Genomic DNA, 14,508 nt, shown 5'->3' on the forward strand with positions numbered 1-14,508 from the left:
AATCACTACAATGAAATTATCACCATCAAAGATGCCTACTCTGTGGAAACGTTAAAAAAATGCTACTGTTCGGAACCATAAACTATTTGAAAAATAATTATTTCCAATTGAACTATGAAGAATTCGAAAAAATGTAGAGACATTTCTCCTTTCAAAAAGTCGAATTAGTTAAAATTAATACTATTTGCTTGCCAATACAAAAGAATAAAAAAAAATTCGAAAAATTTCTATTAAAGGTAGTTCGAAAACTACCCTTATTTATAAGCGATTTTTATTAAACTTATGGTAATTAAGGCCTTTACCGTATGATTATTACCTACAATTATCATTCCATTATTCTTATCAGAAAGAAAGTTACTTAAAAATACCCAGCTGATAGGAACCCTTTGGAGAACTCTTGGATATCTCAGTAACGATGCTCGGTAGGGCTAATGCTCATAGGAACTTTTTTTACTATTTTTGGGTCTATTTTCATATCCTTAAGTTTTGTACCAATTTTTTCAAATGCCCTTTTTTTCCAAAGTTGAAAACGAAAAATAACCTTACATTTCAAGGAGAAAATTATCGAGAAATGTAGTTTGATGAACAATTAAAACACATTCACATAGTAGCGATTAGTTCCACCTGTGCAGATGCGACTGGTTGCGCAAAGGGCCGACGAAGCTACTCGATACGGGCTACCGCGGTCGAGCCGACTGGAGGCACACTACAGTCAAAGCTACAGCTCTTCCTGCAGAGATCCCATAGAACGAGCGAGAATGGTATATGTATACCGATTTTTGATTGTCCTGTTGGGTGCCTACAACGTGCCAATTCCTCTTACACAGTTCACACAACATTTTGTTTTTTAAGTCCGCGGTCAAATCTGTAAACTCCGTACAAATGCGAGGTTTTCTTTGCCCACGCAATGTCGGGTTGGTTTCCCTTCTGGAAGGGGTGGCAGATTATTTCTTCTCACTTCTTTAATGTGGTAACGAATTTATTTTTCCTTCTATCCTGATATAAAGATAATTTCTTATTTTGCATCAGTGTGCAGATCCCTAAAATTAGACGATCGCAACGCGCATTTTCAGCATTCGCAAAAACCAGTCGGTTGAGGATACGAATCTAATGACCTGAATTAAATTTTGAATCCCTTTGTTTCATATCATCACCGAACTCAACGTATGGCGTTGCCGTGTACCGAAGAGGCTGACGTCACAGTCTGCGTGCATGGACAATGAACGAATCTTTTAGTATGAATCTCTCTGTTCAAATCTTCTCACTTCTACGAATCGTATAATACGTATAATCTTCAAAAAAATTCAGTTTGCCTACCTCTAAAGCAGAGTTCCCACGGAAAGTACTAGCACGGTTCAAGCGTGGTATGACTGGTAAAGGCTTGCCGCTCCTTGGTTACCTTTTTGGGTGTCCGTGTCGGAGCATGGAGAAGCAAAGTTGTGTTGCGTAATGTATGATAATTCAAACTCAAAAAAACGATGTCGTTTTGAAAGGAAGTATTGATGAGCTGTATAGTATCTGCAACTCATACATTTTAAGGTTTTTGAAATTTTACTGAATGTATTGAATATTGCCGCCCATCTCTTCTCCCATACGCCAAATCGCTGATGCCGACCGTTGTGGTGCTGTTCTCAAAATTTTGGGGTTGACTTGTTTGTTGTCTATATGCAGAGAGAGAAATTTGAGTATACCCGGTATGTGGAAGCCTCATATTAAAATATGTCTACTTTGATCTTTATCTTAGATGTGCCCGTTATAGCAAATTTTGTAAACAATGTGTTTATGTGAGTTTCATCACTTTTGCAGAACCATTAATAATTCACAGGAAGTGAGCATTTTTACAGGTCCCAAATACAGGGTGTCCCATTATTAGAGGGTCAACGCTTGGCCACATATTCCGCAATCAAAAACATATCGATTCTTGGTGATTTTAAAAATGTTCATGACAAAACTTTTTTAATTTCTTTCTAAAAGAAAAATAAAAATATTTTTGTTAAAACAATTTTTTTTGCATTCTCAAGAATACATCATCCGTGTCTGATATTCTTCTTCGGTCTCCCTTATTAGGAGATGTTGAAGTGGTAGGTGTACTCACCTTGCAGATGACTTGCAACCTAAGGGGCAATTTCGTCATAAAGCAATACACTAACTGTTTATTACGTAAGGTGACGGCGACCTGAAGAAGCATGGTTATAAGAAACTTTGGTACAATGGTCGTGTGTGTATAGCAGTACCCGATAAGTCAATTGATTTTAAAGGTACCCCTTCAGTTGCCTAATATCAACACAAAACCGACAAATAAGGCACGGTGACTTATTAGAATCTGATGCCCACCGGGAACAATGAAAGAACTTTGAATCGACTTACATAACACTAAATTTTTAATGTTACAATTTTATTGCCTAATGAAATTTACAATTGCTCGCTTACCACATCTGAAAAACATTAAGGTAGGGCTGTAGTACAACCTAAAATTACCTCCAACAATCCATTGAAATAAGCCAGTAATCATATTCAAACATCCTCCGTATCCTCAGCTTAATAAGTTCGTTTAAATAGGAAAACTATGGAAATTACAAGAGTTTCGAATCAAAATACAATGCCCGATTACAGCCACATTGTATTCTGTCTTAATAGTGATCAGTATTCATTATTATTATTATAATTAGCTGGGTTACTTGGAATCGTACAGTATGTCTGAACACTCACACAATAGTAAGGAGCATGGGCGGAACTACACAATTTTCCATTCGATTTTTAAGTTATTTATACTTCTGTTCCACTTTTGCTTTTGTCGGGCTTGTTAATATATTACTGAATAAGTAGATATACTGAGGGATTTTGCGTAGGTATCGTAATAAGCAGATTCTATTTATGCTGTTTTGTTACGTAACAATTAGGCAGGACTAAAAGACATTTCCAGGGCAAGACGAGCACATTTCTTACAAAACCTTTAATTGATATTTACTCAATCATTTCTGATTTTTGGTTCTGAAGTTCGGTCTTTAAAATTCATTTGTTTTATATTTCGAAACTTTGCCCTAAAGTAGCCGACTTCCATGGGTTCGCAAAGTCTACATAGCGGATATGAAATCTTGTGACTGTTTCACACGTTAGAAAACCTATTAATCAAGTAATTATTTTTAAAATATCTTCCCGAACAACGTTAGGAAATATTGAGAACGATATTGATCATACTTCTAAAACTACTGTTTTTTTTAAATTTTTATTTGAAAAGCGACGTTTTTAGTGCATAACGAATTACGTAACATTATTTACACTTGGACTACCCTTTGTTCAAGAAAATATCGAAAATCTTATGTAACTTTATGCTGCTCACCATTCAGACTCGAGGTTTTACGAGAACTCTCAGGAGGCACGTGGAAACAGTACTTATCCATAAGAAAGTGAGTTTCGAGCGATAGAGTTTTTAATTGAATGATTGAAACAAACATAAATCACTTTTGTGAGCACTGATTGCTCATTTCACCATAATAAAATTTTCACACTGAGATATAAGAATCTGTGAACCTGTGTAATAATTTACGTTAACACAGAAAACGTATTTCTCTGTCTTTTTTTAAGAAAGCGACAACAGTTAGATTACGCAACCGGTAAATGCCGCCGCCGACCTATGTCAATGATGACTTGCTGGGGCACAGAATACCATAGGATTCACCTCAAAAAGACACAATGAATAATAGATTTGTGGGATATACTGATTGTTAAATAATTCATTCTGTCTGTGAACCGTGGGCTAAAGAAAGGTTATTGCACGTCCACAATAAAATAATCGTTGGCTCGGTACAAATTGAAAACGACTTGATCAATAGGACCCGTTTGAACCGTAATGTGAGTTCTGAAAGTATAATTTTGCAGTGATTCGGGAGTAGTACCAAGCATTGTCTTCTTGGTCTTCTATTCGGCTGGTGAAGAGGCAATTTAGTGGCTCAACAGCTGGAACCATATTAGAGGTGAAATGATGCTCATGTTTCTTCTCAAATAACCGCGATGCCCATTTGAGTGCGTTGTGGGGCTCACTTTAGTGTGAACACCCTGGTTACTTTTCAATACGTGAAATTTTAAGCTTCGCTTGAGCAGAGTAAGAGCATCGCTAAGGGGCCTTGAATGGGCGCATTTAGGAAAATTCCAGCGGTCAAGCGCTGCATCACTTGAAGCTTGAATTCGCTAAATTTATCATATTCGTCGTTGTTTAATTTTAATTTAATCATATCGTCTTTTCTTGCAGGCCAGTAGATCGATAGCCAGAAGTGGGTACCTTTTTGTGGCGCCGGATTGGGATTTCTCGGTTCCATTAAATCGGACTAAGGTAAGTTTTACGTCAAAATTTGGTATATATATTTATTAATTTGTCAACAATAAAATTTTTTAATAACTTATATTTCGAGAAACTTCCATGTCCTGTGTTTCGTGTATCATAGGTTTTCCCCTTTTCCTTCACGGTTTTTCCATGGATTTCTAGTTATTACTAAATTTATACGAGAATTTACAGATTGATATTACACTTTTTTGCATTTTCTCCACATTTGGTAATTCTTAGTGTAGACACAAATACGCGCAAACAATAGTGTAGTCTGTTACTAAGAGTAAAAGTGGGTCTTTTTGTGCTCAGCGCAGACAGTGAGGGCCGAAGCGAAGGTGAGGCCAGAAACTGGGCGAAGCGCGACAAAGATCTTTTACTCCGAGTAATGAATTTGAGTATATCACAATTTTACAAAGGTCTCTGCTTGATCTTATTAGGGAAATATCACGTAACTGTTATACGAGTCGTCCCTGCGATATCACAAATGGCGCCAGCGGTGAATTCGTGAAATTACTTTTACTCCTAGCTGTAAAAGAAGCATTTTATGTGTGTGGTCTCGGGTAAATATTGATGCACTTTAAGGCGTCTTGAAGAAAAAGAGATTTGTCTTGAGTTTAGAGATTGAGCTGCATGATTCAGATTCAAAGGACAGGAAAAAATTGGATTTGTTTTTGTTAATAAAAATTTTATCACCATCCTTTGTAAAATTTAATAGTTGTGAGCGCTTGTTAAAAAAAGTAATAATTAAAACTATTACTCCGAACTTACACTGAAACTCGTGAGACCCTGTATAACCGAGGCAATAACGCAAAAAAAGTCTTCACGTCCGAACTGATATATGTGGACTTTAAAACAATATCAGATGCTTATGCTACGAAAAATGGAGTCATCAACATCACCATTATCATCGTTATAAGCGGAGAACCGTTGGCTTTTGATTTATCGGTAATCCCAGAGTTAAACGGGGAACAGTTTTGTGCATGACCGTGAAAGATAAATAAAAATGTGTATAACTGTGATGGGTAAGACGAAATAATCGAAGAAAGAAATGGATGCTAAATTACCATTATGGTTGGGAATCGTAACGAGTCCGCAAATGAGGCGCGTGCCGTTTTTCAATGGATTAATATCAGATTTTCGATGCAATTTACATAAGATATTTATTGGGCTTGGATAAACGCACCCATAAATTCTTTTAATGTTAATTGAAATAAGAAATATTTGGTCTTCCCGCATACACTTTCATAAACAAACGTTGTTTGTCTTACTACAATGTAAACGCTTATTCCATAAGTTAAAATTCTGTTGAAAGAGTTGCTTCATATTTCTCACTGATTTAGATTGAAACAGTACGCAGGTGACTGATAACATCTAAATTGCAACATATAACACGATAAATACAAAATCTAAAAATTTATGAGAACTGGGGTAATTATCGCCATGAGAACTGCTTTCAGCTAATTTTGAAGCGAATTAATATATGTACATTTCAAGCTTCAGTGGCAACGTTTTCTGTGATCAGTTGATTAAGTAGCTTCCAGTGTATCCTGGTTAGCAGGTGTGTTTTGTTAACGAAACCATTTCATGAAAACCAATATGCGAATGTAGCATCCAGACAGGATCTCTCTATTTTATAATGGGTAATTAATTAATAAGTCTTAAAACGGTTATTTTTACAGCAGGAGAAGAATGTGTTATTTTTTCTCCCGTGACCCATTTGAGATTTGACGTCAAGTATGCGAAGAAAGTAACGTCACATTTTTGAGAGATTTTAAGAGAAAAAGAAACTGAAGGAATATTTGCCAACAGATTTTTCTCAATAATATAAAAATTTTTAACAGCTGATGTAACTGAAAAATTAAATTTGTTTTAAAACAGAAACATTATTGACCACTGTTGCGCCTTTGGACTAAAATGAATCAACAAGATATATGAAACGCGCTATTGATATTTGCCAATATTAAAATTTGTGATTAGATCGCTTATTTGTTCAAATATAGGCGATTTTTTGATGATTTCGTGAGATTTTTCTTATGGTGTTAGTTCTCATATTTTCGATATTATTTTTAAATAAAAAAAACACGATTTTATGTTAGAAATGTTTATCTTTTGAGTAATTTGTTAGTTTTTCGATTTAAATGTTTTTATTAATAGTGCAAAACTTTTGAATAGAATAATCATTTGCACTACTTTAGATTAAAAAGATATCATTCAGTAAAATGGGCCATGGACTTTCGACAACACCCTGTATACTAAATTAGAGGTAATTTGTTCAATTCGTGATAACCTGCAGTGAACACTACTATAAAACAAGTTACGTAACTTTTTCTCACGTCACAGGCCTCATATCAGCACTGATGCCATATCTTTACAAAGTTAATATGTTGCAGGAATTTATCAGGTATTGGTGTATGATGATTCATTAATAATGGGACAACCGAAAGCTAGAGATACTATGTATTAAATGGTGCCGATTGGAGAAAATATGCCTTATCTGAAAGTTGATGGTTACGGATGTATACAAGGTTTTGAAAGTTGCATTTTTCATTTATTCTTTGCTATTATTTTAAAAATATGTAAGTGAGATACTGGAAAATGTGTGAAGTTTTATTTTTTGGGCGATTACTACAATACATTTTGAAATTTCAACGTTGTTAATGGATTATTATAAATTATAAAAATTAAATATAGTGTTTGATAAATAGTTTTTTTCGAGACCGGATTCAGATATCGGAATGAAACATGAATGCATTATTAGTGGAAAATTTTATGTTAGACATCGAGGTTCAAAAGTTATCAATTGTAAATTCTGTAAAATTGGTTGTCAATGGCCCCTTACAGTAGGACCGCGGAATTTGTAAAATGTATCTCATCTATCACCTAAAAAAATACAATTACAAATTTTTAAATGCCTGACCTCGATAATTTGGGAATAATGGAAAAAATGAATTCAAATTTTAACTTTCAATATCTTGTATATCCGAAAGTATCAACTCTCAGATACGGCATTCTTTCTCCAATCATCACCATTTGACGTGTACTATCTCCAGCTTGCGGTTGTCCAATGGGTAGTGATTCACCCTGCGTATTAATTTTAAAATATTAAAATTCAATTTATCTCTCTAATTGAACTTAATGGTAATAAAAGTCCATTACTTTTCAATTCTCTTTCAAAATAGTTGATAAGGGAGGCTACATGCTCCTTACCCCGTCTGTTTAAGAACTGTAACATTATACCAACAATTACAATAGTAACACCGATAATGAATAATCAGGAGCACTATTTTAATTTTCAAAAGAATAGATTTTGACCTCAAAAGTTGATGAACAAGGGTTTAAGACATCAAAAACACTAAAAGTTAACGAACATTGACGCTTTCGTAGTATCAGATGCTAAGTCAACAAGGAAACGTCATCAAAGATAGTATTGTGTTTAGACTTTCCAATGTTTCTCTATCCTTTTTTACCATATTAAATTTATATGACTTGACATTTTGCGGAAGGCGTTACTCAATCTCGATCACACACAAATGTAACCATCTCTTAGTCATTACATTTGTGACGTGAACAAAGATTCACGTGATTTGTACTATAGATCCATTTCAGGTCAAATAGTTCTAACTGTTCTCACTCGACTTTCGTCTTTACTATTACCTATATTAATATGTAAAGACACTTTTATAGATTTCTGAAGTGGCAAATAGAAGAGTTGTGATTAGAGCGAGACAGTTATGTTAATTCACCTTAATTTCCTGTATACACATAATACCTTGCACACAGAACCGATGGTGAAAATACGTAATAACCATACCCAGGGCGTCCGGATATTAAGTTACGAAGGGATGGCGGAGTAACAGTATAGAGGACTTGTCACAAAAGAGGTGAGAAGTCGACCTTCATACAACTGTTTTAATTAAAACATTTTTAAATTATCGGATGAAACGAAACTAATATAATCATATTCTATCAGTTTAGTCGTTGCTAAAACTCTACATCAATGAACTCTCTGCACTTGTGTCTCAGATGCCAATCTTTTTGAGAATTGTCGCTGCGAGACGGTTCGGCATGATGACATTACAAAAATAAAACTAATTAGGTCACCGATGCTAAAGAGTAAATAGAATGAATTCAATTCCCCGACATTATGTTATAATTAAAGATATTGTTTCGTTTCCACTTCTTGATGTAATGGACAGCTTGATTTCAATCCTTCAGGCCTGTCGGCTTTGAGTTTTTTGCGCTTCAACTTATTGTCTTTTGTTGCAGTAATCGTCATTATCGTCGGTGAAGGTGATGACTGAATTCAGCAGGTATAAATTGGTTACTTTCCTTTTTGATCGTCTTAAAAGCGGCATTTCCCAATACGAAATTGCGGGTTCAAGATGATATTCCTCAAAGGCATTTTCGTATTTAACGCCGCAAAAAATTTGAGTCGAAAGGGTGAAATAACGATTCTGCAAGCGTCTTTTTGAGAAATCTTTCTCATCAGACGATTTAAACAACTCTCATATTTTATACTTGGAACTTGTACACCCATAAAGCTTGAAAAATCGGCCCATATTTCAATAAAAACGCCCACAATTCACTTGAAATGTTACTTTGAATTCGGCGAATTAAAATATCAAAAAGAGGATTATCCCCTAACAAAAAATTCATATAATGGAGTCAATTACTATAATGCGTTCTCAAGGCAGCCAGGCTTTCGCATTTACATGTTATTTATATCGATCACCAGGAATCTTTGTTGATTTTAATGGTACTCGATTTCCTTTTGGCTGCCGTTAACTAACAGTTTCTTTTGGAAAAAGGGAATTTCAGACATTTAACATGCAAATAAGTCGTTTTGAAGCCACTTTTTCTACAACGCATACCCATCCGAGGAATGACGGTTTTAACATTACGAAGCTATCTACCTTCGTTTTAATAGTTATTTCAAACGTTTTAATATCATCAGCTGAAAAAAAAATCCCTATTTTGCACACTAGTTTACAATCCAAGGCTCGTATAGTGCTTAGTGTTTCTAACTTTAGAACTGGCCATCAAAATCGTAACAATAACACAGGTTTTACAAATTTGGAGCTTTTTATTTAATTAAAAGATTACTTTTTAAGTCGTGAAGAGAAGTGCAAGGTCAAAAAGATTGTAAATCAACCTCGCTGCAAAAATTTCACTAAAACTACATAAACTAATAAAGCACATATCAAATTAACGGTAATCTCACGGATACAACATGAACAGCAAAAGGGAACCGAACTTTCTATGAATGATCTAGTGGTAAACACCACAAGGTGTCCCAATAGAATATAATCGGTCAGTATAAAAACAATTTAAAAAAATTCAATAATAAAAAGTGTTAAACGTATTTTTAAATTATTGGAAACTATATGGGGTGACTCAAGGAAGTATCGCATTTCTAATTTATATATACATATTTGTGTACATGTATATTTTCAAAAAGGACACACTTTATATTCTTGTCCTCTTACTATGTCACATTTCCGATTCTACCTAATTCCTCTGAAGCACGTTCTTTATTAATTTTCATTACTTGGAGAGGGACACAGGTACCCAAAAACTTTCGTACAATCAAGTAAGAAAATTTCAGATTTTAGTGATTAAAAATTTGTGATTATTTTTAAAAACGCGATCCACCACTGGCTTAAAATTGTTTTAAAAGCGGGGGCAGTTTGTCTCGAAACGCCACTACATGTAAATCAGGTTGATATTTATTAGGATAAATCAGGGTTGTATTAGAAAAAGTGATAAATTTGCTGAAAATTTAATCACGTTAACCGTTTCTCTTCGATTTTTCGGTGCTGTTTTGAATACTGACACATTACGTTATAAAATTACACATGGAAGTGACAAAAATTCTGTTATAAAAATTAAAATTTTTAAAGCCACTTCTCAGCATCAAAGAGCTATCAGACGGTCGAGGGATAAATGGGGAGAAAAGTTGCTAAAATCCAGACATCCAACATTTCAAACTTCAAAAATTATTACAATTCTCAATGCAGAATTAGCTACTGAGCCATATACCGAAAAAAATTCGTCTAAAAATTTACTTTTGCAAACCGCTTTCTTGGTAACTTTTGATCTATTTAGGTGGTTGCGACTCCTACAATTCATTTTAGTATATTTTACATCGCCGATGGGTAATTCAGCTCAATATATCCAAAACTGCAAGAGTTACTTAGAAAAAATATTTTGCATCTAAAACCCTGTTGCACAGTAATTAAGCATTTCGGTACCCGACCCACCCATCGACTCTGTAGATCGGATATTATAAAGAGGTTTTGTAATTTAAACTTCACATTCTCTATAACAGGCATCAATTCAATGAAAGAAAAACTAATCTAACGCAAATGCATAGCGTAAGAAAACAAATTGCAGTAGTTAACTATATAAAAACCTAATTTTTTTCACGTTTCATATCAAGAGTAACTAGAAGCAAAACCAAGGTACTAAAATGATCCCATAGGCTCTAAACGTACATATTTTATTATTCTCCGTTTCTCAGAACTTCACGCATTTCATACTTGACCAGATTTATGGAACACAGATTAATTAGCTCTGCTTAGTAAAATTTGTCTCGCCAACATGGTGCAGCCCACATAAATAGTGGTGTTAAAAATTAATCCATTGATGGTTCATAAAGTAGCCAGAGCGAAAATTTTTAAGGGTCATTTTTTAAACCTATTGTTTATTATTATACAACAACCACAAAATTCTTGATATGTCGAAAATCACACTTAAAATTATATGGATTTATATCAGCATTTGGCGACAATTGCATGTCATCTCTCGTTAATAGTTAGTTAACTGTGGGATTTCCAGGTTACGTCTAATTAATTCAGGTTAGTAGCTGGTCCAGGATGTTAAGATAATTTTAGAATGCTACTAATCCGTGAAAGTCTGAGATTTTAAGATTTCTCCTAACGGTTAGTTGAGGTTAGTAATATTCCACGATTTTCGGAAACTGTGTGACCGTGCAAGTTTGGCTAGTTCGCCACCGAGATTTCTAAGATATTTACGTTCAGTTTGGGTTAGTAACTGCTTTAAAAAGTTTTCCTGAAAGAGGGCCCTGCCGGGGTAATCAGATTTAGGGGAGTCGCTCGACAAAAACAGTTGTAGTCCGTGAAAACTTCACAAAATTCTGTTTGGACTGGAAAGACAAGCAAAAGATTAATTTGAATCGTCAAGCCATTAAAGCGATTTCCAGTCTGCGCAAGATCAGTTCGCCATTTGGCATGTTAGAATTTTTTCTTTAGTCGGTAGCGTTGGAATAATCATAGATTTGGAAAAAATATTACAAAAACATAGTTCCACTTACTAAAAACTTCACAAAACTCGCTAAATTTGATTAAAATAAATAATAAAATTCCTGAGAATCTGATCACTTTAAGGACGGTGAAAAATTTGTTTTGGATTCTTACACAAATGTAACAGTCTCCCAGTTTCTGCATTCCTTTACTAGCAACCTAGAAAGTTTTGCTTCAAAAAGCCAACTCAAGACTTGCATGAACCCCACTGGTCGTAAATCACTGCATATATTATCTGCTTAGTATACATAATAGTATTATGCACATGGGAGCTTCTACATGCATAATTCGTATGAATTAAATTCGTGTGTTTCATAAAGTATAACTTATAGGCCTAATTAAATAAAAATCTATTAGCTCCAGTAAATAGTAAAAGAATGTTACTCGAAGCAATTAAAAAAAAAAAAAAACAGAAGAGTCCGCAGGATAATACATTATCTACCTGAGACTAGTTTTTAATCTAATGAATAACGAAAGTAGTCAGGCAGCATACAAATTAGGCATATCATATCTAGTTTCGCTTAATTAGAATTATCGTTATTTGAGACTGGCTGCTCGATCAAAATGTTAAGAACCCGTTTGCTGGTAAACTGGCCCAATGAGTTTGATATTTCTCCAAACATTAGGAAAGTCTCATTAACTTTAAGACTAACTAAAGGTCACCGGCAGGCTATAGCTATCACATTACTGTGTTGGACAATAACACCACAGATATTTTTTTTAAGTTGATCGCAATTTCCGTGGTCGTCTAAAATTACCGCAAAGCGTTCTTCCGCATTGGGTCTTGTAAACAAAGTCTTTCGCGCAAGAGGTTTAAATGCGAAATAAATACAAATGACCAGTCAGATTCAGTTATTTTTATGGGCGAAATAAAGCACGATAATATTCACAGTCATGCACATAGACAGTAACATAATATTTCTGAGTAAATAATATACCGGTAAGTAATAAAAATTCAAGAAAGACTCTCTCGCAACCAACAGACACGTACGCGCGCCTTTGAAAATGTCTTCTTGGCAAATGAGATGACACGTAGCAATGTGGTGTCGTCTGTTTCTTTTTAACGGATTTTCTTTCTATACAGGATGTCCTAATCAGACTTACTAGTTTTTCTTGCGAAGTACGTTCCCAACCTTTCCTCAGTATACCGGGTGGTAATCGAAACTGGAAGCAACCTCAGGCATTAAATTGTTCAAAAACAATGGCAAATCATTAGTTATGATTTATGATTGCGCTAAATCAATATTGAATCATTAACGATATACAGGATGTTCAAAAAATATACAGACAAACTTTAAAAGGTGGTGGTAGATATCAAAACAAACATTTTTCTTAAATAAACATATGCCCGCAAATGGGCCGTTTGACCAGAAAAAATGCAATATGTTTTTTGTCATTACAATCACTTTTTGTTAATGTTAGGTGTTGTTTGGTTGATAAATAAACGATGTCTTACAGTAAATGTTAAAAATATTAGCCATTTGCTTCAATACAAAGATTGCACCATCGCTTTATTGACTCGTGGACCCTATGGAATATTCTGGGAATAGGTCCTAGATGTGTGCACTGGCCATTATTCTTGCTAACACATCTTCCTAGTTACGAATAGGTGTTTGGTAGACGAGATATTTGAGATAGCTGCAAGGGAAAAAATCCAGTGTGTAAAGATCAGGAGAACGCGAGGGCCTGGCTGCAAGACCTCCTCTTCCAATCCATCGATGTATATCGATAAATTGTTCAAATGAGAAATTAACGTAATTTTTTTTGTTTTGTGGGTATAGGTTTACTACGGAAAAAAGTTTGTATTGATGTCCTCTACCACCCGTTAAAGTATGTCGGTATATTCTTGGGACGTGTATAAATATTGGAAGTTGCGGTGTTCAGTAAATTAAAATTGCAAGTTGTGACGCTGATCCTTCCAAAACAACAGATAAATAAGGAGTTTTGTGGAGTTCTATTTAAAAACACAACGACATTTTCGCTCCTTAAGAGCGAAGCTTGAAAATTGAAAAGTATCAAAACACAGAACTCAGGGTACTGGATTCTCTGTGATTCTAGAGATAACAGATTCGTCTATTAAAGTTTATGAAAATACCGAAGTTTGAGTGGAAGTGATGGTCAGAAATTTGATATTAGTCTTCAGAAACTATTTTCTTAACTGGTCTCTAAATTTTTCATGCTTTCTATGAAAATCATCTTTCAGATAAACTTGATTTGAATTAGATATCGCTAGACGGGACATTAAGATACGATTCTGAAGGATTTTCCCGCAACTCTAGAATTTATTTTTAAAATAGAGGGCGAAGGTATAATTCAATTATTTATGAATGGATTTTGATGAATTAAAAACCAAATAAAAGGATATTTTTCAAACTACTAACAAATGTTAAATTTGACTTTTTTTTAACTCAATTTTTTCTGGTTCAGCTGTCAATTTCAGAATTTCCAAAAGAATTCCATATATTTTTAAAATTTTTTGATAAAAAATATTTTTCTGAACCTGATATATGACAAGTTAATATTAAAACGATTTTTAACCGATCAAAATGGAAAAATTTGAACAATATGAGCTACGTAATCATTTGTGTCCTAAATTTAGACATTATCGGTTGTGTAATCATCCGTATCACCATGAGGGCACCTACGTTATACTGATCATCTCCATTTCATTCCATGTCACCCTAGTCTATTATCCTATACGAAGCCGCCTGGCGCCATTGATAAACTGCGCCCATATGATACCCAGCGAGAAGGGACAAGATAATAGCACCCAACTATCGGAACCACGTCATTCTTCCTCATAATTTTTTGTGAGCAGTCATGCTGCAACTGTGATTATAGCTAGGTTATAGCTTGACTCGT

The 14,508-nt window shown here is 34.5% G+C and overlaps 1 protein-coding gene across 2 annotated transcripts in view; it reads left to right on the forward strand.

Annotated features, from left to right (window-relative positions):
* osp (outspread) overlaps positions 1–14,508 on the forward strand; it is a 141,167-nt gene that overhangs the window by 27,268 nt on the left and 99,391 nt on the right. For both annotated transcript variants that reach the window (XM_066285660.1, XM_066285661.1), the window contains exon 2: positions 4,250–4,330. In XM_066285660.1, the coding sequence (XP_066141757.1) occupies positions 4,250–4,330 (81 nt within the window). The remainder of the gene's footprint in view (positions 1–4,249; positions 4,331–14,508) is intronic.

The sequence above is a fragment of the Euwallacea fornicatus genome, chromosome 9 (genome assembly GCF_040115645.1).
Source record: "Euwallacea fornicatus isolate EFF26 chromosome 9, ASM4011564v1, whole genome shotgun sequence".
In the NCBI taxonomy this organism is placed as follows: domain Eukaryota; kingdom Metazoa; phylum Arthropoda; class Insecta; order Coleoptera; family Curculionidae; genus Euwallacea; species Euwallacea fornicatus.